Source organism: Myxine glutinosa, chromosome 14, assembly GCF_964187855.1.
Source record: "Myxine glutinosa chromosome 14, kmMyxGlut1.1, whole genome shotgun sequence".
NCBI lineage: Eukaryota > Metazoa > Chordata > Myxini > Myxiniformes > Myxinidae > Myxine > Myxine glutinosa.
The window spans coordinates 20,273,561-20,301,360 of record NC_136274.1 but is presented as its reverse complement, the minus strand read 5'-3'; the positions used below and the strand labels follow the sequence as shown (position 1 = coordinate 20,301,360).

The 27,800-nt window shown below is 44.4% G+C and overlaps 1 protein-coding gene across 1 annotated transcript in view; it reads left to right on the top strand.

Annotated features, from left to right (window-relative positions):
* The window catches only part of LOC137439218 (multidrug and toxin extrusion protein 1-like), a 183,650-nt gene extending 162,534 nt beyond the window's left edge, over window positions 1-21,116 (top strand). Inside the window, exons 15-17 of the mRNA XM_078767944.1 lie at window positions 10,496-10,590; window positions 20,772-20,874; window positions 21,094-21,116. Coding sequence (XP_078624070.1) covers window positions 10,496-10,590; window positions 20,772-20,874; window positions 21,094-21,116 — 221 coding nt within the window. The remainder of the gene's footprint in view (window positions 1-10,495; window positions 10,591-20,771; window positions 20,875-21,093) is intronic.
* The last annotated feature ends 6,684 nt before the right edge of the window (window positions 21,117-27,800 follow it).

Genomic DNA, 27,800 nt, shown 5'->3' with positions numbered 1-27,800 from the left:
AACAAGTCCCTCTCCACTGTTCGGGTAGGTATGGATATGCTTTATTTCCGCAAATAAACATTACTCCATGGGGTGGGATAAGGGCCGAGGCCATGCATTTACTGATCTCAACGCGGGTGGCGCTTGGTGTCCCCCAAGATATGGTTAGCTTGGTTACGTTATGCTGGGCTTGGTCATCTATGGTTATTACAAGGGGGCCTCCCTTTTCTCTCCATCTGGTGTCGGATGGCAGGGTATGGGTACATTCCGAGGTTCCCATCTGAACGTGTCCCTTTCCTATAAGACACACCCGTCCCTTTTGCTCTGTCACCCAGACTGGATCAGGTGGTTTGTCTAACAAAGCCTGCTTAATGGGTGGGGTATATCGAAACTCCCGGGAACACACTGCTGGGTAGATTTGGGCCTATCAGTTCCAAGGTTGTGGTCAGACATGGGGTACGCAAGGGTCCTGAGCACATATCTCGTAGGGACAGGGGTAGCACTACCATTTCTATCCCTGTCGTACTGGTGTGGGGAAAATGCATGCACACCCAACACCGTGATCGGTTCTGTACTTTCGCCATTGCACGGGTCACAGTCCAATACGTATTTTCCTTTGGCTTTTTCTTGCTTTCGATCCGTGGGTGCGGAATTAATATGTGTGAAATGCATGGTGGCCTATAATCGTAGGGGGAGCTCTGTGACGTCATGAATTCACATTGTAGTAATCGCTTGCTTCAAACGACTGAGGGCAGCAAAACCTGTCTAAACCTACTGCCATTTAACGACGCTTCCCAGATGACGGCTCCCATACACCATTCTGGCACAAAATTGTTGCATCCCACAGATGCCACGATTATTTGAACAAACTCATTTTCCTAATCCACCCTTTCAATTTTCATTTCAATTTAAAGTCAATCCAATGTCCTCTTTTAGCATCCCATGCACCTGTTGCAGACACCTGTTTTAGCCTGAAGCGGTATATTAAACTAAATGTGATTGCCACCCCTAACAGGCGGTGGTGCAGCATCCTCGATCTGTGGTGGTGCGTTTGAGGTGTCTGTGTTTGTGGGTATGGCCAACTTACAATGTGTGGCATGTACCCAGGACGACTTGCCCTCACAAAACACCGCTGTTGGTGTGATCAGAAGAACTTGGTATGGCCCCGTCCATCTTGGTTCGAGCGCAGTCTTACGGGTGAAATGCTTCACCAGCACGTAATCTCCAGTCGCCTCGAAGGTGTGGATAGGCTTGCTTGTTGGCTCCGGCAGGGCCTCTCAAACGCGTTCATGTATGTTGCGTGCTACATGGGAGAGATCTATGCAAAACTTTAAAAAAACATGTCATCCATGATAGGTAATTCAAGGGCTGCCATATCCACTGGCGCTGATACCGATGACATATAGCGCACGAGCGACAGACCATGGTAACCACAGTCGAAAGGCCTGGTGCTGCCCAGGTGGAAGTGACCTGCCTCATCATCCCCCCTATGGCACACATGGCCATTTTGATGCGCCATGAGTGCCAACCATGGCAATAAAGCTCGCGGTGCCACGGGTTTGTCATTAATCGTCCACATTTGTCCTTCTGCGGGGCACTGAACTCCCAATTTAATCCAATTTTTGATGTTCTACGTTTGAGGCCGTGGCTTGTAATTGTATTACATCGAACTCTGTAGGTGCGGATGTCGGAACGTCTGTCTTGAGGTGCCAAATTAATTATGAACCCTTCATTGTTGTCCAACACATGGACCGTTCGGTGTTCAACATTGTATCGACGCCTTACTGGCGTTTTCCGCAGTCGGTCCATCATCCATGTACGACAGTACCCTGCCATTCCCAAAAATCGCAACGAACACACTAACTCTTCACTGTTATCCTTCACTTCACTTCAAAATTTCACTGTTATCCTATCAATACCTGGACAATTTTTTCCTTTCCTTCCTAGATACGCGAATTTCACATCAGTATAAACCCACTGGAAAAATTATCTGAAAAATAACTAGCCTCCCAAAACCATTTCCCTGCAAGAGCGGGGTTAGCCTTGCGGTCCACATGACAATCTTTTTTATTTTGCTCTATCACCTCCCTTTGAGCAATAATTTAATTGGTGTGATTCCCATATACCCACTCCTGGTGGAGTTCTGTTCACCTGGTCTGCAGAGCCGTGATCCAATCTTCACCAGCCCCCAATCACCTTCTTATCACAAAACAACAGTCCATAACTAACCACTTTTCTTTATTTCCCGTCTTTTCCATCAACTTTTATAATCTTTTCCCCTCCCTTTCTTAGCAAACCTTGCAAAGTCACTTGTCATTGACAAATGATCCATCTAATTCGACTTTCCTTTAACATCTTCGCACTTTCCATGACCTTCTTCACACTTACTTTAAACCTTTTCTTCAGACACAACCCACATGAGTTATGAATACAATTTCCCCTTCCAGGCACGTGTCTAGTCACTCACAAAGTGTCCATAAGACAACGTCATCATATTTCACAGAACTCCACCACTCTATTAAATCCTAAACATGCCCAATGGGCAATCCACGAAAAAATCAAAGCATTTTCAGTCCCCCTTTCAGGGAAGTCAAATCAACCACCATTAAAGCACAAAACAGAAAACGACCATATACTCAGAGTATATGCCATATACTCAGAGTGAGACCCGAAAATCAAGCAGACAGACCGACAATCGAACCTGTCTTTCGACACTGCCGAACGACAAGTTCGCAGACACTGAGGGAGTGACATTCGACCCCCAGTAGATACCGCGGACACCGCTTTGGTCCGCACCAGCAACTCCCTCAAAATCAGTGTTCAGAGACATGACTCCATAGACAGCCAGAAAGCCAGACAAATACGGACACACACACACAGAGATTAATATATTTTTACAGATTAATATACAGAGATTAATAGATTAATATAAACAATTAATATATTGTCCACATTCATCTTGGTCAACCCAACCCATTCTGGCTCTCCCCAAGAGCTCTGTGTCCGGACAGACAGACAGATAAACGGACCGGGTGAAACCATAACCATCCATCCTTCCGATTGGACTCACGTCAGCATCACATGTCATTCTTGCCTTCATTCAACGCATTCTGTCATCCCACGTCGGCCAAATACAAGCTCCGGCCATGCCGTTGAATAAACACCCTGTCGGTTGACAGCCTATTATTTTTGACTTTCACTCCCATTCTCCCTTGCTACATCTGGAGAGCCGTTAATGTGGGGATGTAATTGAACACTTGTTTTAAAGCCCTGTCTACACATGCTCTCCATAACATTCTCATTATTCCCTGCCAATTTTACTCATCCGGATTGCCCAACGCCCGTAGGCAATTTGGGGAATCCCTTGTCAGTCAATGACACACATCAATGACACACACACAATAAACACAAATACACGCTGCAATGACAGATCATTCATTCCCTTATACACAAATACCATGTGACTGACCTTTCATTCTCCATACAATACAGTATAAATTCATGCACACTCATGCACACTTCAATCCTACTTACCTGTGAACTCTAACACATCCAGTGCGTAGCTTAACTTAAAATACTCATTATTCTACCTTTCTTGGGCTAGTCCCTCCTGGTAGTCCTAAGATCGGGTCGCCCCCCGATTCCTAACCTTAAACGCAGTTCTCACGCCGGAGTAACTTAATACCTATTAATCTATCACCCACATATGGGTCTACCTGCTTCCCACGCAGGAAGCTTACCTGAGGGATACCCCTCCTTATCCCGGGCGCCCTGTATAATCGATTCATTACCCACTGCTGCTCTGGTTTAAACTAAATTTGGTTCGGAATGCAAGCCAGGTGGTACAGCCGACAGAGGTCCACACGTCCAAAGCAAGGCGGGAGGCTTCAATTTCGAGGTGCAAAAATGCGTACCCACCAAATTAGATGCCGGCAGGCCTCCCTCCCGACCTGGAACGTGAGGATCCACCTCGTCTGCACACTTGGATGTATCCCACTTCTGACACCAAATTCTCGGTCGAAGACCTCAAGGGAAGGAAGAAGAAGAAGAATCAGAGCAAAAATGTTTAATAGAATCGATTATACACACACGTGTGGAGCGAGGCTCGAGAATGTACCGCCTAACACGCAGCGGACAATTCCTCAAGACACTCGCTAAAAAATAAGTGGAAAGGCATTTCATTTATAGCAAAATATTAGACAAGAATCTGCGCTAAAGACATAGCACTACTGGGCCATAAGGACAACACCTCCCATTGTCCCGTCCTATAGAAGGTCAAATTTAGACAACAAGATGTAAGCATAATGATAGGCTACGCTTTTTTTGGCTATCTATCTAAACATATCAGACCCGAGCGCAGGCCGAAGTAAATATTCTTATACACTAGGCTAAATGGTAGATGAAGATTGGATACGTCCTTGGTTTAGGAGACATACTAAACACTACGAAGATATATAATTAATTATTCCCTTTGTGAAGGAGGCGTTTGGATGACATGTTTTTCCTGTACATGGGTCGCGAGCATTTTATCTACTGTTTGGCACATAATTCAAGGACTTGTTTATTGGGCTAAGGATCCACCCTGCACGTCGAGCCTCGAAACCACATTTTGTCCACTCACCTCTGCCTGCAGTTGAGTTCAAATCAGTTTTCAGAAGCACGATATATAATTTCAGATGTTATGATCAATTGAGTCATGGGGCTAAAACCCTAATGGCTGACATATATATATATATATATATATATATATATATATATACACAAAGAATTAAGTTAAGCACCCCTACACAACGAATTAAGGTAAGCACCCCCTAATATATATTCTTTGTGTATATGTATACATTGGCATATATTCTAAGGTATGTGAGATCAAATAATGATTGGTATGACATTAGCAATTATCCATTGATGAAATTGAGTGATCAAAGTGAAAAAAAGTGATTGGTTGAGTCAGTGATCCGATCACGTGGGTCCTACACACGTTATTGACGCAAAGATCGCTAGAGGTCTTCTCAGAACAATGACTGTACGTTAGAAAACATAAACGTCATCCACACTGTCCGTGATGGACCTACAGCTCCATACTTAAATTGAGGTGAAAATATGCCTAAAATTCCCAAAAAATTTCACCTTAAATTATTCAGAATAAAATATTGAAAACGGCATGATTGTTATGTTTTTATGTGACCATAATATCACTTCTCCAGAAAATATAGCAATATCATGGGTATATTACACTGTTTTGACGACAACAAACTTGTAATGTGCGAGGTTGTAAAAAAACGGGGGGGGTGCTTAACTTAATTCTTTGTGTATATATATGTATATATATATATATATATGTATATATGTGTATATATTATGAATTTTGGGTAGGCCTATATAGATTTAGGTAGATCTGCATAGGTACGTGCTCCGATATTGCGAAGAAGAAGAACCATCTCGATGTAAGTAAGTCAGGGACCTGTCTAGCCCGGTTTGTCGGAGTAATCTGCGTATCTGTGTCCCCGCCATGAGGGGGTGGGTCATGTTAAGTAGTTCTAGGGTTTATGCTAATTCCCTGGGGTGTCGTCCCCTCTGTGATCATTTCAGTGTCCCTTATGGCAACACATCACATACATTAGCTAGCCCCAATAGCGCACCACATTAATTAATTCCCCTCTCACAATGACTGACCGGAAGAACCAACAGGAAGCAACCACGCACTACGGCGCCATGGCAAACACACATCGACCAGCCAGGCAATAGCCATGCCCAGAAGGACTCGTGATTGACAGGGGGGGGGGGGGGAGGGGCAAGTAAAGAGCAGAGCGCCGATTGGAGAGGAAGGAAGGTGAAGGACGTGCCACACCGATTGGCCACGGACTGATGGCATGACACGAAGGGCAAAAGGCGCTCGGCCAATGAGAGGGGACGGACGCGATCGGAAGATTGGAGAGGTCAAGGGGCGACACGGTGGTTGAAGAGGAAGGGAGCTGACGTCACGAGACGGCCAGTAAAACCACTCGCTGGCCGACATTTCGAGGTTCTCGTTGTTGGATTCCATCCTGCCCAGACCTCTCTCACCTTTCTCTCCATTTGGACCTCTTCCCTTGCGATCCGCAAATTGCCTGCTTTACAACGGACGTTGGAAAAACGTTGGAACGCCATCGATTCTCCTCCCTGGCATTCATGTGCGAGCAAGGCTTGCCATTGGAGCGGGCGAGACTGGGGCGAGTGAGTGACTTTGTTGGTCTAGCAGTGTGCGAAGGGGGGCCTTATCGAGGCCTAGTGGACGAGGGCGCACCAAGGCCTACTTCCCGCCGACACCGGAACCTGAACGGACCTGACGATTCCAGACAGATAAGCCACACTATGCGCACACAATGGTTTCTTTATTTATCCTCCCCATCTATGTGTAGTCGAAGTCTGTGTGGGGATGTCCCGATATAGGGGTTTATTTTTTTACTGTCGCATCCTTTGTTCTCAGGTTCTGTTAATAAATATTCCTTTTGTACATTTAACATCCGTCTCGGGTTGAATTGATTTTGAGGTTGAAGACGCCTGCGCGCGGGGCCGTGAAGGTAAGTCGGCATCCTCCCCAAACCCCCCTGCTCGTGTATTGTCCGCCATCAATTGGAAACGCCTCAAAGTAAGCTCGATTAGCTATCCGTGGACGCTCTGTCTTCATAGGGCCATCCACAGGACAATAGATATACAGTACATAATTATATATATATATATATGTGTATATATATATATATATATATATATATATATATATATATATATATATAAATATATATATATATATATGTAGCGGGGTCACCCGTGGGAATCCCACGGGCATGGATGTGTGTGACATTTCGACATATTGAGTTATATGCTGCACATTCATTTTTACAAAATGGTTACTGGCAAGTCATCAGATCCAGAAATGGTGTGATGAACACAATTTATTTATTTCACATAATATGTGACCCCTCACTCCTCTCCACCTGACACTCTCCTGTCTCCACCTGACACTCTCCTGTCTCCACCTGACACTCTCCTCTCTCCACCTAGCACTCCTCTCCTCTCCAAACCCTCACATCCCTCTCCTTTCCAATCCCTCACCTCTCCAATCCCTCACACTCCTCTCCTCTCCAATCCTTCACACGCCTCTCCAATCGCACCTCACACTCCTCTTCAATCGCGCCTCACACTCCTCTCCAATCGCGCCTCACACTCCTCTCCAATCGTGCCTCACACTCCTCTCCAATCGTGCCTCACACTCCCCTCCAATCACTCCTCTCCAATCGTGCCTCACACTCCTCTCCAATCACGCCTCACACTCCTCTCCAATCGTGCCTCACACTCCTCTCCAATCGCGCCTCACACTCCTCTCCAATCGCGCCTCACTCGCCTCTCCAATTGGCTTTCCCCGTCTCGTTTCTCTCCTTTTTCTCCCGTCTCGTTCTTTTTCTTGCTCCAAATCGGCCCGTCGGAATCGGAAATCGGCCCGTCTCGCCCGTCGGCCCGTCGGAATCGGAAATCGGCCCGTCTTGCTTTTGTGCTTGTGCGTAAATAAATTGTGTTCATGACACCATTTCTGGTGTTGGGCTAGCGGCTAGGGTGCCGGCTTAGGATCCTGGGTTCGAATCTCGGTCGATCGCCGAATTAATGCCAGGGGGGTTGACTCAGCCTGTCATCCTTCCGAGGTCGGCTAATTGAGTACCAGTTCACTGGTAATTCCCTGTTTGTCGTTGAAGGCGGCAAAAAGGGTTGGCGTCAGGAAGGGCATCCGGCCGTAAAACATTGCTTCAAAAAGGGGACAAAAAAACAACAACTACCACGGTCCCCGAAAAGGCCAACCCCCGCTTTGCGGGGAAAAATGGCCTCTAAACGGTGGTTTTTACACCATTTCTGGATCTGATGACTTGCCAGTAACCATTTTGTAAAAATGAATGTGCAGCATCTAACTCAATATGTCGAAATGTCACACACATCCATGCCCGTGGGATTCCCACGGGTGACCCCGCAAGTTTGCATTGACGTTCGTCGATGGACTCGTTCGCCCGTCTCATTCGTTTTCTTGCTGCATCCTGTTCAAGTCTGCGTTCTTCATCGATCGTCTCATTCATTTTGGAAATAGAAGTTTCCACGCAGCGCATGAATTGTCACGATCCTCAAAAGGAATTTGTCTCGTAATCATCAAATGATAAATGGCAAGTAAATTATATTGTGGAAAATTAAAGATTTCAAATAAACCTATTTAAAGTGTATTCGCACATAACTAATTTTAAAAAACGAAGAAATATCTCCACTGAACTATAACACTATAGTTCAGTGAATATCTCTCGGTAATTTCCTGAAACATATTTTACTTCCGGCTAATAATGTTGAATTAAATAAAAACGAAGAAATATATGTCGGCATCATTGTTGACGTTTTTGTGACGACTGTCATCAAACGAAAAAGTAATATATCTTAACGGAAAAGCAAAAGCGAATTTTTAATATATATCGACACGTTGCCGTCGGTGTCATGTTGGGCGGTGTATGATACACCATGACGCGATTTTTAAAAATATATCTGCATTTTCCCGCGTGTGTGGAATGTTCTCAATTATTGCTGACACCGAGTCTAAAACCATCGATAAAAATGAAATCATATGGTGAGTTAGATTGGAGATAAAGGCGTGAGAGAGACTCAATGGCCTTGAAGTTACAGGCATTTGAGAATTCATTTCGTTCTATAAACGGCAACTTTCATCGGATTTTCTTCTCGTTTTTTTTCAACCGAGTCTAAAACTATGTTAGCGACTGTGAAAAATGAAATGATATATCGAATTTAAAATAGATATCGACACATTGCCGTCGGTGTCATGTTGGGCGGTGTATGATACACCATGACGCGATTTTAAAAAATATATCTCTGCATTTTCCCGCGTGTGTGGAATGTTTGTGGAAAATTAAAGATTTCAAATAAACCTATTTAAAGTGTATGCGCACATAACTAATAAAAAAAACGAAGAAATATCTCTCGGTAATTTCCTGAAACATATTTTACTTCCGGCTAATATGTTGAATGAAATAAAAACGAAGAAATATATGTCGGCATCATTGTTGACGTTTTTGTGACGACTATCATCAAACGAAATAGTAATATATCATAACGGAAAAGCAAAAGCGAATTTTAAATATATATCGACACATTGCCGGCGGTGTCATGTTGGGCGGTGTATGATACACCATGGCGCGATTTTAAAAAATATATCTCTGCATTTTCCCGCGTGTGTGGATTGTTCTCAATTATTGCTGACACCGAGTCTAAAAGTAAAACCATCGATAAAAATGAAATCATATGGTGAGTTAGATTGGAGATAAAGGCGTGAGAGAGACTCAATGGCCTTGAAGTTACAGGCCTTTGAGAATTCATTTCGTTCTATAAACGGCAACTTTCATCGGATTTTCTTCCCGTTTTTTTTCAACCGAGTCTAAAACTATGTTAGCGACTGTGAAAAATGAAATGATTTATCGAATTTGATTTGAAATAAAACTGGGGGAGAGCAAGACACCACGGGCCTACAAAACAGGACTCAAAGCTATGCGAGTTAATAAAATGGTGGATATTTGTTTATAGCCACTCCCAGAATGGGTGGAGCTATGGGTGGAGCTACTCTGCAAACCGAGTAAGCCACACCCCGGACAGACACCCAACAGATAGACAGACAGACAGACAGAATCATCTACGGCTATTATAATATAGATATATATATAAATATATATATATATATATATATATATAGAAATATATATATATATATATATATAGAAATATATATATATATATATATATATATATAGAAATATATATACGTATATATATATATATATAGAAATATATATATATATATATATATAGAAATATATATATATATATATATAGAAATATATATATATATATATATATATATATATATATATATAGAAATATATATATATATATATATATAGAAATATATATATATATATATATATATATATATATAGAAATATATATATATATATATATATATATATATAGAAATATATGTATATTCTGGAACCGTCCCTGGGTCGTCTGGGTTCTTCCATATTCTGGAACCGTCCCATAGGTCTGGAACATCATGAAATGACAAAGTCATGAAAAAATCATTCTTAAACGAAAATATCTTTTTTTGCCCTGTGGTTCCAGACTTATGGGACACCCTGTATGTATGCAGTACACCATACAAAGCGAAAGTAAAGGGTGGGTGATGGGACATAACCAGCATGGGAGACAGTGACACCACTTGTGAAGAACTGAATGTTCTTCCCAACGTGGACATAGAAAATAAGGTGTAAGTAATACTCAAGGTAAAGCAAAACAAACAGAATGACAGAGACAGTGAAAATGTAATTAATGTCGCCCTCTAATGCTTGTGTGAACTCGACCTTTGGACACGTAACTTTGTTTGTTCTCATCCTGTTCTAACGAGCAGCAGGTATTAACCTATTTCTCTCTCTTGTTGCAGGGATGTGGATCGGACTTTTCATCTCAATCTTCATGCAATGCGTTTTCATGCTCTTTTCAGTCCTAAGAGTTAACTGGGAGAGCAAGGCTGAGCAGGTATATTGATGTCGTTCCTTCCTTTCCGATAACCTTTTGGTCCCTTGTGAAAGGCAAATCATATGGCACTCGAAAGTGTGCAAACTGGGAGCAGGAACAAACAGTCCTTAAAGATGTATTTCGCAGTGCCAATTATTAGTTTCGTGTGCAGCCTGTGGGTGCTGGTTGCATCATTGCTGGGAGCATCGCTGCGCTTTTGATGCAGTGCCCCCTGCTTGCAGTGACGTTGTACTCATTTTGACGACCTCAGAAGGATTGATAGGCTTGGTCATTCAACGAAATGACAGGGGCTTGAAATCAAGACCCTACTATCTTAAGCCAGCCACCTTAACCGTTGATCCAACACCAGGATTGCAGTGCAAATAAGTCACAGCAATATCTGAGAAATCAATAGACGAACTGTCACAAATATAAAAGAAAATATATTCCTTCGTTTACCATCTACTATGAATGGATGAGGTGTGTGTGTGTGTGTGTGTGTGTGTGTGTGTGTGTGTGTGTGTGTGTGTGTGTGTGTGTGTGTGTGTGTGTGTGTCAGTTTTTGTGTCTATTGATTATGTACGTCGATTAATTAATTACGTTTTATTGAAATTTGCCTTTTAACTCTTCAAACTTCTGACACCGCTTCGACCTTTAATGAACCTTTAAGACCCCTAAGATCCTTCGGGGTCTTATGGTTCCAGACTTTGGTTCCAGGTCTTATGGTTCCAGGGCTTATGGTTCCATAGTTCAAAACCATGATCCAGAATATGGACCCCCCCCCATTGGGGTGATATGGACTGCAGGTCCATATTACCTCAATGTGGTAAGTCCAGTTTCTTTTCGACAAATGTTCCCTGGGACAAATGTTATTTTCCGATTTTTCAGTGAACAACAACCTTAGCAACACTCGTCACAGACGAAAGCACCTGCACACTCATAGTCATTTTCGTTTTCGTGGGCCCATTGCTTGCATTCACTGCATTGGACCCAAGAGAATTCACCATCACTGGTGCATCTTTTCCTGCATTACGTCGTAGCGTAATACGTGGAACATGATATTCTCGTGCGACAGTCTTCAGAGGTTGACCTTGTCTGACTGCATCGACTGCCCGCTGCATATCCTCCTCTGCCCACAAACCACGTACACCTCTCTTTTTGTATGTTCGCACCATATGAAAGCCAAATCACAACACATCTTCTTAGTCTTGTCAGACCACAAAAACACCTTGGACCGAGCCGTCAAGTATCGGCTGTCATACACCTTCACATGCACAGAAAAACACAGCCTTTACTTTTTTTTTTTTTCTTTTTTTTTGTATACTGAATCGAGGCTCGTGAAAGAGCTAACATTTACTTCACAAACAAATCAACCAGACAAACAAAATACCCAAAAAGAGGGAGCGGAAGACAAGATGGGGAGAGAAGGGGAAGCACACAAACACAACATCCGAGAGCAGGGAGATGTGTGGAAGGGAGAGGGCCTGGGGGGAGGAGGCATGGGAAGGGGGCGGGGGGGGGGGGGAGGGAGAAGTATAAAACACAAGGACACCAAGGACTTCCTGGACAGAAGTTGGTATTTCAAAAAAGTGCATTTGGGGTGAAATTAGCGGGGGTAGAAAAGATCAAGGTTTTGGATGGGGGAAGATAAGAGATGGTGGTGAACAGCTGTTTTGAAGACCTGGAGGGAGGAGTGTGATTGAAGTGAGTGTGGGAGTTTGTTCCAGAGGCGGGAGAAAAGAGGAATGAAGGAGTGAAGGTGAGCAGAGAGTCTTGATTTTTGGCAGTTTAACCAAAAGAGGGTTGCAGGCAGATCTTGTGCGACCTGTAGGAATATTTGCGGGACAGAGCCCAGAGAGAGCTGGGGGGGGCAAGGCCAGAGAGGAGTCGGTAGAAGATGGAAAGACCACCAACCTGCCTGCGGTGAGTGAGTGAGAGGCCCTTGGAGTTAGCTTCATCGCGGGAGATTCCAATGATTCTCAATGCTTTGGTTTCAACAGCGTGAAGGCGAGCTAGGTGTGAGGCAGGAGCACCAGCCCAGAGGGGAGAGCAGTATTCCATTGAGCTGTGGATGAAAGCCTTGTATGTGGTGAGGAGCTCAGGTGTGCCAAGGAAGGACTTCGCACGACGGAGGATGCCCAGTCGGCGACTGGCTTTCGAGGCCAGATTTGAAATGTGGTTTTCCCAGGAAAGATCATGGCAGATAGTGAGACCCAAAAGCTTGAGTGACAGAACTTCTTGGAGAGGATTATTCAGAAAGTGGATGGGAGGGTTGTCTAGTCGGTCTTTTCAGAGAGACATCGTAAGAGTGTGAGATTTGTCAGGATTGAAAGACATGTTCCACTTGTTTGCCCAGTCTGTGATTTTGTCAAGGTCTGCAGAGAGTGAGGAGGCTGCAGACTGCCGATCTGAGGGATGAAGAATGGAGCGACAGAGAGTAGAGTCGTCAGCAAAGAGATAGAGAGGATTTTCAAGAGAGTCAGAGAGATCATTGATGAAGACCAGAAAAAGCACAGGGCCCAGAACACTGCCTTGGGGAACTCCAGCCTGAACAGGAAGAGGAGATGAGAGAAACCCATTCAGGGCCACACGTTGACTACGACTAGAGAGGACGTCCGCCAGCCATGCGTGGAGATTTCCATGGATACCAAAAGAGGAGAGTTTGGTGAGCAGAGCGGGGTGCCAGACCGTCTTGAAGGCACGTGATATGTCAAGGAAGAATGCTCTAATTTCCTGTTTGGCATTGAGGACCTCCATCCATTGTTGAGAAAGCAGAAGCAGCATGTCCAGAGTGGAGTGTCCAGGTCTGAAACCAAATTGATGATCAGAGATCAAGCCATTGGAGAAGAGGATAGATTTCATATCTGAAGCAATGATGGATTCCATGACTTTGCTGATAATTGGGAGAAGGCTGATTGGTCTGTAGTTGCTGGGATCTGTTTTTGCACCTTTTTTGTGCAAAGCGGTGATGTTGGCAGATTTCCAAGCAGATGGAAGATGACCTTGAGCAAAACAGAGGGTGAAGAGAACAGAGAGAGGGAGTGAAAGAGCGGAAGAACATGATTTTAGGTCCCGTGCGCTGATGCCGTCAGGTCCAGTTGCAGAATCATAGTCGAGGGTTGACAGAAACTTTTCCACCTTCTCAGGAGGAAAGGACACAGAGTCCAGGAGCAGCTGGGTATGACTGGGTATGGTGGGTACAGAGAGGGATGGGTTTGGGACACAAGATTTAGAGGCAAACACAGAGTTGAGGCATTCAGCTTTTTCACGTGCGGGGTCAGCCGTGTGGCCATTTGAGGTGAGGGAGGGGATGGATGGGGAACAAACACCAGAAACAGATTTGACCAGACGCCACCAGGATTTGGAAGAAGGAGACAGATAAGAGAGTTCGGTCCTGAGAACGGAGAGATATTGTTTCCTGGCTCTCCTGAGGGTGGACAGACACTTGTTTCGGGCTTTGTGAAAGGAAATGAGATTTCCTTCCGTTGGATTTGCTTTCCAGGAGACGAAAGGAAGTTGTTTCTGGGCAATAGCCTCACCACAAGATTCCGTGTACCATGGACGGGAGGAAGGGTATGACAACTGAAGACGAGATGGGATAAATCTGTGCATGAGAGAGAGCAATTTACTTTGGAAGAATTCCCAGGATGAGTTGATGTCAGAGGCAGTAGAGATGGGAGACCAGTCCAGATGATTGATGGCTGCTTGAAGACCGTGCCAGTTGGCCTGAGTGAAATGCCAGACTCGTTGACGCTGAGGAGGCTCTCTGAGAATGGTCAGAGAGATGTCCACTTTAACAAGTACATGATCAGAAGAGCCGATTGGAGCAGAAGAAGAGCAGCAGACATTTTCAGGGAAGTTTGTCATAACCAAGTCCAGAAGAGAAGATGCTCCGTTGACTGAGATCCGGGTTGGGAAATTGACAGATTGTGTCAGTCCCAGTGAGTCACAGAAGTCCTTTGCTGAAGAGCCATGGCTGGTGAGAGAGGTACCCACCCCCAGCCAACTGGCATGGTGACAGTTGAAATCACCACATATGAGGAAGAGAGAGTTGGGATGGGTAGATAGAAGTTGGTCCATATTATCAGACAGCGAGATGTAGATGGAGTCATCACTGTTTGGTGGACGGTACAACACACATATGAACAAAAGGTGGGAGCGAAGGGGAAGCCGTAGCCAAAGGTATTCCTGGGGGTGAGGTGGAGAGAGGGCAGTGCAGGGCGAGTGAGGAAGAGAGTTTTTTATAAAGATAGCAACCCCACCTCCAGGACGAGGCTCAGGTCTATCATACCGGAGGAGGGAGTAACCTGGGAAAGATACCAAGGAATCAGAGACATCATGAAGGAGGAAAGTTTCTGTTAAGCAGATCAAGTCTGGTTTGTCAGAAGCAACCTGTATGGAGAGATCAGTTAAGTTTGAGCGAAGGCCCCGGATGTTTGAGGTCCATACTGTTAAGGAAGAGGAAGGGGGAGCATCGGATACAGAACAGGGGGGGGGGGAGCGGTAGGGTAAGATGAAGGGTGAGAGGGGGTGGTAGGGAGAGCTGTTGAAGGTGTGTCAGAGATTACAGAATAGCTAGGAGAAAGGGAAGAATGGGGCACACAAAAGGTTTGATGGTGATTGGGTGAGGCGCAGTGAGGTGTTATTTGAGGAGGGGGAAGAGTGAGGCAGAAGGTTGAGGGAGAAGAAGGTGAAAGTTGGAAGGGGGAAGAAGCGGGGAGGATGCTTTGAGGAGGAGGGGTGAGAGGGGAGTCTAGGAGGGGAGGAGTGAGGGAGAGTCTCGGAGGGGAGGGGAGTGGGGGGAGTTTAGGAGGGAAGGGGCAGGAGGGGAGATTTGAAAGGGATGGGTGATGGGGAAGATTTGGGGGGGAGGGGCAAGGGGGAAGATTTGAAAGAGATGGGTGATGGGGAAGATTTGGAGGGAAGGGGTGAGATTGGATTTTGAAAAGTGTATGATTAATGGGAAACGAACATTTATTGCAAAATGAGTTTCTTGAGACATTCGAGTCAAAAATACATTTGAGGACGCTGAAGGATGGGTGGAGTTCTGGAGAGTTTAGGGAATGAATGAAAGATGCACTGTAAGAGATGGAATTTTTTTTTGGAATGAATAGATTTGGTGAGCAAGTCGAAAGCATCCTTTTATAGAACAAGAAGAAAAAGGTGTTATAGAATATGACAAAATAAAGTTATTCAGGGGACAGATGAAACATTTTTTAACAACGTGATCACGTGATCACGTGATCACGAACAACGTGGTCGAAGAACGAACGAACAAATAAGAACGAACAAACGGATAAGAACAGGGAAGGAAAATATATATATATATTTTTTTTTTGAGATTTTAAAACAAGGAAGTATGGGGTGAAAAGACCGTGAAAAACAAAGACCGAAAGTAATTTGCAGCGCGATCGAAGAACTGCTGAGACAAAAAAAAAGCCTCAAGCCATGGGCTGACACGGTAGCCTACTAGCACTACACTAGGCCTCAGAATACACGATACGAAAAAAACGACGATTCTGTACACAGGTATGAAAAACCAACACCGAGAAACCTATTAAAGTCACCCCAATAGGTACATACACCGAAAGAAAGATACAGATTCGACAAAAACACAATTGTGAAAAATTACTTAACTTCGAAAGCGTGCGCGCGGGGACAGCTTTGAAGAGACGTGACGACCAATCTTGCGCATCACTCTACCTGCTTCTACTCTACCTGCACATCACTCTACTTGCCTCTACCTGCCCCTACAGTGACCAATTACAAATTTTATTCAAAAGAATTAGGCATAACAATAGAGGTCAGATTTGTTTATAGTGGAATTACGTTGAAATTGTGTTGATAACGCTTTTTTGGGGCGAGTTAAATCTCCGACAGTGCATAGTCACTGTCGGATTTTCATACAGAATCAAGTGTACATGTTATCGGCTGTTAACAAACAGCCGATACTTGACGGCTACTTGGACCATGCCTAGTTTTGCTTAGTCACATATTTCGGTGCAGAAAAATTTATTTGATTAAAATTTTGACAGTGAACATGCTGTTTTGTGTACTTATTCTATTAGCTTCCTGTGTGGGGAATATGGACATCGACTGCAGGGAATATGGACATGGGTCCATATTAGACACTACCAAAGGGTCCATATTCCCTACACCATGCCTCTCTATCATGTCAGCATATCCAGTACATACAGTCACGTGAAAAAGTAAGTACACCCTATGTAAAGTTTTGACTTTTTCAACATATTTCAACATACAGCTATTTGATCTTTATTTCAACAATATTGATAGATAAAGGTGATATAATATAACAAATATCATGAAACATTTACATTTTGTAGTCCATTGTATAATTTAAACAAACATAAATGCAAATTTCGCATGTGGAAAAAGTAAGTACACCTTTGGCTATTATAGGTGGTATTGCCCCCTTTGGCAGAAACAACCTCAAGTCGGCGTTTCTTATAACTGTCGACCAGTCTCTGACATCGACTGGGAGAAATTTTTGCCCACTCCTCCATGCAGAATCCTTTCAGCTGTGCGATGTTTGAGGGGTTTCTTGCATGCACAGCTCGTTTAAAATCCCCCCACAACATCTCGATGGGATTTAGATCCGGGCTTTGACTTGGCCATTCCAGAACCCTCCATTTCTTTCTTTTTTAGTATGTTTAGGGTCATTGTCATGTTGCAAGGTCCACCTTCAGTTGAGCTTCAACTTTCCGACAGATGGCCTCACATTATCCTCAAGCACCCTCTGGTACAATAAAGAATTCATAGTGGATTATATGATGGTGAGCTGCCCAGGCCCTGATGCAGCAAAGCTGCCCCAAACCATAACATTTCCACCACCATGCTTTACAGCTGGTATCAGGTTCTCGTGGTCAAATGTTGTCTTTGGTTTTCGCCAAACATGTCTTCTGGTACTGTGGCCAAATAGCTCTACCTTTGACTCATCTGTCCAGAGCACATTGTTCCAGAAGTGCTGGACTTTGCCTTGGTGTTAATTGGGAAACTTTAGTCTTGCCCTGATGTTCTTTCTGGACAGCAAAGGTTTCCTCCTGGCACACCTCCCGTGTAGATAAAATTTGTGCAGCCTCTTTCCAATGGTAGACTCGTGCACTTTGACATCAACAGTGGCAAGATCTACCTGTAGGTCCCGTGATGACATTCTGGGGTTCTTAGAGACTTCTTTCAGCATCTTGCAGTCTCCTCTTGGGCTGAACTTGCTGGGGCGGCCTGGCCTGAACAAGTTGGCAGTTGTTTGGAATCTTCCGGACAGTCGAATGATTGATTTCAAATTGTTTGGAGATCTTTTTAAATCCCTTCCCAGACTCATAGGCATCTATAACCTTCTTTCTGAAGGCCTCAGAGAGCTCTTTTGATCTAGGCATGGTGACGTCGCACACTTCAACAACAAAGAGGAAACCAAACTAAATGTCTGAGGTTTAAATAAGACAGGTTCCTCCAAGATCCTCTCTAACGATGTTATAATCATTTGCACCTGAGCTGGTGCACCTGAATCTACTTTGAGGTATTTGAAGTAGTCATAAATGTAGGGGTGTACTTACTTTTTCCACATGCGAAATTTGCATTTATGTTTATTTAAATGATACAATGGACTACAAAATGTAAATGTTTCATGATATTTGTTATATTATATCACCTTTATCTATCAATATTGTTGAAATGAAGATCAAATAGCTGTATGTTGAAATATGTTGATAAAGTCAAAACTTTACATGGGGTGTACTTACTTTTTCACGTGACTGTACATACACAGTACTGCATGCTTATGAATTGTAAAATTTGAGATGAAAACTTTTGGAAGTTTGCACTTACCGTCATGAAAGAGTTTGAATCAACTGCAGTTTTTCACTTGCTGGTCGGCCATGCTTGTTTATCCCGTGATATGGAGACGAGGTTTGATGCAGTGCATCATGGGCACTTCAGTGAGGTCCATATTACCCCCACCCACTATATATAAGCTAGCCCCCTTCCCAGTCCTGCCAAAGTGAATGGAGCTCTCTCTCTCCAAAACGTTTGGGTACGGATCAAATTATAGATTAAACCTTTCAATCTTTCAATCCAGACAAATCTCACACTCTCTCCAAAAGGACCGTATGGCAAACCCTCCCAACTCCTTTCTCAGCAACTGTCTTGAAGAAGTTGAAGAAGAAGAATAAGTCATTCAAACTCTTGGGTCTCACTCTCAACCATGATCTCTCTTGGGCAAGCTACTTTTTGTATACAGAATCGAGGCTCGTGTAAGAGCTAACACATTGAAAACATGCACCGACACATAAAATATACAATGAAGGGAGGGGAGACAAGAGGGGGAGAGAGAGGGAAGCACACAAGCACAACAGTAGAGAACAGGGACATCGGTAGATCTGTGGAAGGGGGAGGGCTGGGGAAGAGGGAAGGCTACACAGTATAAAGCAAATAAACACTCTTAGGAATTTCAGGAAAGAAGTTGGCGATTGAAAGAGGCGGATTTGGGGTGTTTTAACGGGGGTAGAAAAGATCAAGGGTTTGGATGGGGGAAGATAGCAGATGGTGGTGAACAGCTGTTTTAAAGATCTGGAGGAAGGAGAGGGATTGAAGAAAGTGTGGGATGTTGTTCCAGACGCGGGAGAAAAGAGGAATGAAAGAGCGAAGTTGGCCTTCAAAGATTTCAAACTTGGCTTTCAAAGCCAATCGCTGACTGGGCATTCTCCGTCGTGAAAAGCCCTTCCTTGGAAGGCTTGAACTCCTATCCACCTCTGTAAGGCTTTCGTCCACAGCTTCATGGAATGCTGCTCTCCCTCTGGCACCCCTGCCTCACACATTGCTCAACGCCCTTCTCGTGAAACGACCTAAATCCAGGATCACCTCTCACCTTCACTCATTTCTTTCTCTCTATTCCTGCCTGTGGAACCAACTTCCAGACTCTCTTCAATCTCATTCTCCCTCCCCCCTCACCCCCCCCCCCCCCCAGGTCTTCAAAAGACAGCTGTTCACCACCATCTCAGATCATCTCCCATCCAAAACCATGATCTTTTCTCCACCCATGAAACCACTGCTCACCCCCTCCAAAAAGTTTGCTTCTGTGTCCACCTGGTCCACCCTTTGGGTTCTCCAATAACCATCATCGTTACCCGCATTCCTTGTTTGTCCGTCTTCGTCTATTTTGTCCCACGGCCCTGCTGTTGGGTCATTCCCTTCTCCTTCTGTTGTTCCTTTATGTTGCGTCCTGATCCGTTCTCTGTTCCAGCTCTCCCATGAGCCACCAGGATGTATACAATAAAACGCATTTAAACTTTGTTTTGCTTAAATGTGCTTGAAGGAATATTTATTCACTGGACTTTACTTTCGCTGAAATTACTCGACCGCAAAAAGTGCAAAAGTTCAATCCACGTGAAAGACAAGTCCACAAAGATCCTTCCTTCAGCCGAAACACAGACATCCTTCCTCGTGATACATTTTACAAACGTTGTACAATTGGCAGGACAATGGATTTCCTGACGATTGAAGATGGACGATGAAATGTTTACATTCACGATTATTGTAAGCTATGACCGAAACAGGTTTTCTTTCCTTCGGCCAAAACTTCGGCCAAAATTCTAAAATCCTCAATTTTCATCCAATTGACTTTAAATTTGAAGAGGACTTGCATATCTGGTCACTGAATTCAATCACCAAGTATTTTTGAGGTCAACGTCGGCCAAAAGGTCAACATAGGCCAAGTTTCAAAAATCCACAATTTTCATCCGATTGAATTGAAAATTGAACAGCATTTGCACATTGAGTCACTAAATAGGGAAACTAACTATTTTTTAGGTCAAAAGGTCAAAGGTCAACTCAAGGTCAACCTTCCAAAATCATCATTTTTCATCTGAAAAATCGTCACTTTTCTTCCTATTGACCCGAGCTTTTATCAAGATTGTCAATTTTAATCTTGATGAAATGGACAATTTGCTGTATCAATGGAATTTTTTTCTTGGGGGGTGGGGGGCGGATTTTTCAAGTATCTCGTGCTCCGCATGACGTCTCCTTGTTTATTTTTATTTTTGTCCTCTGTGTCCTCTTTTCAAAAAATAAAATATGGTAACCCTAGCTAAACCACTAAACTCCAAACAAATAATGAGACCAATAAAAATAGATTACTTTGTCTGTCTTCCCTTGTTGCACTGCTGTTGAAAATTGTCGTTTGTTTTTAGGCACAAGTCAATGCAGGCACAACATGCACTCAAAACCAACACGAGGAAACAGAGAGCAGGAACCGAGGCACAACTTTGTCCGATTCAAATTGCACCGAATCAGGTACTGCTCAAAGATTAACAGCTCAAAAATGCATGAACCACACAAGTAACAGATACCATTTTGCCCCTCACACCCATGTTGTATTCACAGCTCACTTGTTAACTTGCACTTTGATATCTAAAAGGAAACTAAACATAAGGGCAATACCCCTGGCGCTCACCTGGTAGAATAAACATTATACTGCACTGACTAAAGGTATTTAAACCAATTTCAATGCAGGGCAGCATGAAGAAGCATACTAACATAATCATAAGACTTTAAACAAACAAACAAAAAAAAAACGCCCACCGTGTGTACATCCTCAACAACAACAACAACATGCATTTTAAGGCCATTTTCCCTGCAAGAGCGGGTGTTAGCCTTGCGGTCCACATGTCAATATTCTCCATTTTGCCCTATTTTCTGAATCTCCCCTTGTTAACCCCCTTGCCCGCATTTCTTCTTCCACCATCTTTAGCCAAGACTTTCTCGGTCTTCCCCATCCTCTACTTCCTTCTACATTCATTTCCATCATTCTTCTCAACCAGTCACTTTCATCCTTCCTCAACACGTGACCAAGCCATCTCAACCTGTTTTTCTTCACAGCATCCATCACAGGCTCTATTCCCATCATCTTTCGCAATTCATCATTTGTCTTCCTCTCTCTCAATGATACTCCACACATCCACCAAACCATTCGCATATCCACCCTTTCCAGCCTTCTTTGCTGCTCTACGTTCATTACCCATGTCTCGCTCACATAAATCATAACACTTCTCACACATGCAGCATACACCTTTCCCTTCAGCTTCAACGACACTCCCCTCCTCATCAGTGCGCCACTCAGTTCCCGAAACTTCTTCCATGCACATCTCACTCTTGCAACCGTTGCCGAGTCTGATCCACCTTCTCCATTCAGCAGGTAGCAAAATGTTTTCACACCTTCCAACTTCACGCCATCTCCAAGATCCAACTCAACATTTCCTCCATCTGCAGCTCCCTCTGTGCACACCTTACATTTGAATGGAGCTGCCACACTTGTTAATGACCCTCTCAGTCCACTACATTTTTGATGAACCCACTCAGCGCACATTGTACATTGAATGGAGTTCACTCCGACAGCCTTCCTGCACACAGCACACGGCCACTTCCCAGTTCTTTCCACCTCACCACATGCTTTACCACTTGCCATTACCTTCGTCTTTCCAATAATCACCTTCAGACCTTTTGTCTCCATACATTCCTTCCACTTGTTCATCTTTTCCTTCAGTCCATCCATACTTTCCGCAATCAACACCAGATCATCTGCATACAACAACTCCCACGGTAAACCCTCCTTTACGTTCTGAGCCAGCACCTCCATCACAGCTACAAATAGTAGTGGACTTAGTACCGACCCCTGATGCCCTCCCACCTTCACCTCAAACTCACCACTGTTCCCGTCCTTCATCCTTACAGCTGTGCGTGCTCTTTTGTACATTGCCATCACTACTCTGATCAACCATTCCTCCACTCCTAACTTCCTCAATGCCCATGTCAAGACTTCACGTGGAACCCTATCGAATGCTTTCTCCAGATCAACAAACCCAAGAAACAACTTCTTCCTCTTCTCCATGTACTTCTCCTGCAACTGCCTTACAATAAAAAGCGCATCTGTCAATCCTCTTCCTGGCATAAATCCAAACTGCATTTCGTCGATCTTCACTTTCTTCCTTATCCTCCTCTCCAACACCCTTTCCAATACCTTCATTCCATGCTCCTATGTACATCCCTTGTACATCCTCAGACCCCAATTTTTCCATTGCCTTGAACAAACATTGGTACATCGCGGATGATGAAGGTTGTGGTGAAGTTTCATCAAAATTGTGTATGTGGGTTCTGAGAAAAAAGCAAATACCTATTTTGGGGGGAAAGCTTCCCAATAGACCACCTTAGACCCCAATTTTTTTAAATGCCAGGAACAAACTTTGGTACAACACAGGTGATTAAGGTTATGGTCAAGTTTCATCAGAATTGCATGTGTAGTTTCTGAGAAGAACGCAAGTACCTATTTTGGGGGGTAACCCCCCGTAGATCCCCAAAGGGGAAGATTTTTTATTGCTGTGAACAAACGTTGGTACATCACGGGTGATGAAGGTTGTGGTTAAGTTTCATTGGTATTGCGGGTGTAGTATTGGAGAAAAAAGCAAACCGATTTTTCTAGGCCCCCCCCCCCCCCCCATAGATCCCCAAAGGGGCAGATTTTTTTTAATGCCGTGATCAAACTTTGGTACATCACGGGTGATGGAGGTTGTGGTGAAGTTTCATCAAAATAGTGTGTGTAGTTTCAGAGAGGGAAGAAACTATCTATTTTTGGGGGTAAAACCAGGACTCACTTTGACCCTCCCCCCATAGACCCCCAAAAGGGAAGATTTTTTAATGCCGTGAACAAACTTTGGTACATCACGGGTGATGGAGGTTGTGGTGAAGTTTCATCAAAATAGTGTGTCGTTTCAGAGGAAAAAGCAAATTCTATTTTGGGTGGTCAAACCTTGATCCACTTTGACCCCTGGGAGACATCCTTTGACTCCGATTTTTTTCATGCCGTGAAAAAACTTTAGGCACAACACAACAACAAGAAAGAGCAATCAGAGATTGCAGACCCTCGCCAGGATGTGTTTTCAGTGGTTTTTAAGGCTTTTATGTTAAAATTAAAATGGCGGCCAAACCTTGTGACCGATGACGTCATCATTTTTTTTTCTCCACCAATTTATGCCTAGATTATGCTCAAGAAATTTCATCGTGATCGGATGAAGTTTTGTAATTGTCAAATTATGATGTCATAATGGAGGCATCTATGACATGTTATTTAGCTCAGGGATTATGTTAATTAATTCCTTGTATGTTGTTTTCTCTGTAATTTATCCCTATGTCCCTTATGGCACCATATTAGACACTCGTTAAAATCGCCCATTAATTTCACGAATTAATAATAAAACCACCGGAAGCCAGGCATGAACAATACCACTGGCGCCACAGCCGCTACATCACCGCAAGGACAGGCAGGCCCAAGGCCACGCCCTAGAGAGCCGTGATTGGTCGGGGCATTGAGTGACAGAGAGGATTGAAAAGATGGGACTGGCTGATTGGTGAGGAGGACGTATGACATCAGAGCAGCGTGGACAAAATACGAGCGTGGCAGACATTTTCTCTATTGGGTCCAGACTTTGGTGGAGACGGTTGAATTTCCTCCATTCTCCGATGATTCTCCCCCTGTATTCACGTTCTGGACCTCGGTGCGGGCGACAGTGTGCCGAGACCTTGCTGGGGATTGTGAGGAGGCCGAGTTGCGAACTGGGAGCAAGGAGCTGCGCGACAACTCCTGGGGATTGTGAGGAGGCCGAGTTGCGAACCAGGAGCTGGGAACGAGGAGCTGCACGACAACTCCTGTTCGCTTCACACTCGACGAGGCCAGGAGTGAGAGGACGCTCGGTGAGGCCTAGCAACGAGCGGACTGTGGCCTTCTTCCTGCCAAGAACAGAGCCGGGTCCGGACTGTGTACTCGGGGCCGACGATTCTTGACGAGACCCCCCACCAGTGATCAGAGCTAAGTGCACAAAATAACCACACACAGTTATTTTATATATCGTTATCTTTCCCTGTGTCCGTGTTTAGGTCTGTTGCGGGAGCGTTCCATAAAGAAAATTTAGTTTTGCCTTGTTTTATTTTGTACCAGCAGTTCTTTGAATAAACCCGTTTTTTTGTACATTTTAAATCTGTTTTCGTTTAAGTTATTTTTTGCAGGTTTGAGGACTGCCGGTGAGATCCGTGCAGGTAAGTGATCTTCAGCATCCTCCTCCTCCTACTCCCCTTTCCCCCTTCCTTCCCCTCTCTCCCCTCCCCCCGCATGTAGTACCTCTGCCACATATTTTGAACCGAGTGCCTGAGAGTAAAGCTCGTTTGGTTTTCCGTGATACCCTAAGGTGATCACCAAGGGTAGTCACACGACAGTATTATATCATTCTAATGGAATAACGTCAATTACTCTGTCTCACCTCAGTTTCCTCCACCCCCCCCCCCAATCCCTTTCCCACTCATGTTTTTTAAATTTAGGAATGAGGGGGGGGGGGGGTATATTAAACTCTTCACACTCATTCCACCAAAGATACAACGATGCCTTTGGAGTAAAGTGAATGGTCTTTCATTTCCGTGTGGTTACTCTGACGTTTTGTTCTATAAATATGTGTCTATGTGCTCTGTTGTTGTGGGACAGGGACGACACATGCTTGATGGACATAATACGGGACTTTCAAAATGACATAAAATGCTAAAGAGGCCTTTCACGCACTAGCTGTCTGTGCGTTTTCGGTGACTTGCTTGCACTAACTGGGGCACTTTTAACATGCCGTTGCTAACATGACATCTATTCCCTCAAATAGTTTTTATGCCTCGGCCGACAAAGTCGCCGAAGGCATTATGTTTTTGGGTTGTCCGTCTGTCCGTCCGTACGGGCTAAACCTCGTTTTTCTGGGTAGGAGTGACACCCATGCAGAATTTTTTTATGATAATTGTGACGTCATAGGTCACGTGGTATGGCAGCCATCTTGAATTAAAGGCAAATAATTAAAAAAGTATTTCTCAGAAACCGCTGAATGGAAAAATTTGAAACTTGGTACATTGTCAAGTACTCCCAATGGCAAACAAAATCATGATAATGATGACATCATAGGTGAAGTGGTATACCAGGCAAAAATGTTTCAATCGAATTCCTTATCCTAAAAATCTGAAATTGCATGTACATGATCTATGATGCATTTGTATTGAAATATTAAATTTATGACATCATATCTCACATGGTTTGGCAGTTATATTGGATTGAAGGAAAATATTAAATAATTATATCTCTGAAACCGCTCCCCCTATAAATGCAAAATTTTGCAAATATCATCTAACAGTACTGTTGCTTATAGATTGAAAATGATGATGTCATAAGTCACGTGGTTTGGCAGCCATCTTGGATAGAAAAACGAACCTTATCCAATCAACACGAAACTTCACAAATGTGATCCCCGACCCATACATATGCAGAGTGATGGCATCTTCCCATTGTGGGACTATGCGGAGGCATATTGGCGACACAGTCGCATTGTTCTAGTTTAAATATAATTTACAACATTTAAACGAAAGTGGAAATTTCAAAATGGTTAACCATAATTATTGTGTTTCTGGATCCAAATTGGACTCACCGATATCCTGCAGTTATATCAAATTAGGCCATTCTCTGTATGATGGATGCATGTATGTATGTACATCTGAAAATCATTAAAAAAACAATGGCTGGTCCGATCTCCACCAAATTTTGCAAACGTGTTGGTAATACCCAGGGTTAGGTCATGGGGAAAAAGAAAAAGAATCCCCCCACCCATCTTGAGCCGACTTACAATTTTCTCCTGGACACGTGCCATAGTGCAAGTGGTTTACTGATCCCTGCTGCAGCAGGGGGAATTATTAGTCACAGCACAATATATATTTGCCCCACCTCCCCCAATATTCACTCAAGCTGGTCTTGAAAGGAGCGGGTGTTTCTCGTGTGAATGAAAGTAAATCAATATGTCACTTCAAAGTAGAGGCTGCAGTGAAAATGTATCAAAGTTGAACCCAGGAGTGATGCCCACTTAAACCGCAGAAGGGCGTCTATAAGACCTCGGACGTCCGCGACGCTGAGCCACTCCTGTGACATTTTACTATGACATGTAGTCTTGAATGGTATGTACCCGCACATATATTCTAGGCTTGCTTGCATTGACTAATATAATCGATCCTTCCTATATGATGCCAAGATCCCGATATCTATTGCATGATTGTATTTTACAGGATGATGCTAAAGATCTGATTGAGATTAAACCTACCTATGGGACAAAGTTGTGGACTTGGTTGATTTCCACAACATTTAATCTCAATCAAGATCTACGGAAATGGCGGGACACAAGATGATCCATGTACCGACATTCAGCGCCAACCCACAAGCTGTGGATTCGGGCTCGGAGTTAACTCACTGGCTCAAGTCACTGGAGAACCAGTTCGGAGCCCAGGATACCGTTTCCACTGCTGAAACGAAACTGGCCGTGCTGCAGACTAAAGTGGACCACCACGTCTACAGGAGCATTGAACGATGTACGACGTATGATGCCGCAGTGGCAGAGCTAAAGCGAATTTACATTAAGAAATGGAGCGTGGTGTACACCAGGTATCTCCTCTCATCGCGGCGACAACAGCCCACCGAGTCGATTGATCGCTTCGCCCAGGAGCTACGACAACTACTTGCGGACAGTACTCAAGAGGTACGCACTCACGAGCAAGTCCAGGATGATCTTGTCCGAGATGCTTTTGTCTCTGGGATCGGCTCTTCGACTCTTAGGCTAAGACTTATGGAGACAGCTGACCTGACGTTCACGGAGGCTCTACGGGTGGCACACGTCTACACTGAGGCCCGGGAACAATCTACCGCCTATGACCACACACGGGTCGTTGCGGGGACTTCTCAACTCGCGCGACCGGAGAGGGCTACCGCCGAGGATACGGGAGTGGACTCGACCACGCTAGCGGAGCCCCTGGCCGCTCCCAAGGTGGACTCGGATTCCGGCTTGGCGGCAGAAACGGCGGCCAGGCCAAGGCCTGTACGAAATGCTACGTGTTACTTCTGTGGCAATCGACAGCATCCCAGGTCGGCGTGTCCGGCTCGGGAAGCAATATGCCATTTGTGTTCGACTAAAGGACATTTTGCAAAAGTCTGCCGAAAGACCGCGCGGGGCGCACGCACTCGCGCGACCTTGAATGGGCTTATCGCCGAGCCAACGGACCGAGCACAGAGCGGGGTGCCTCACCCGGCTTTGATGAGCGGTCCTCCTCCTCGTGGGCCCCTGGCTGCATGCTCGTCCTTGGTGAGATACATCGGGCCGCCAAATCAA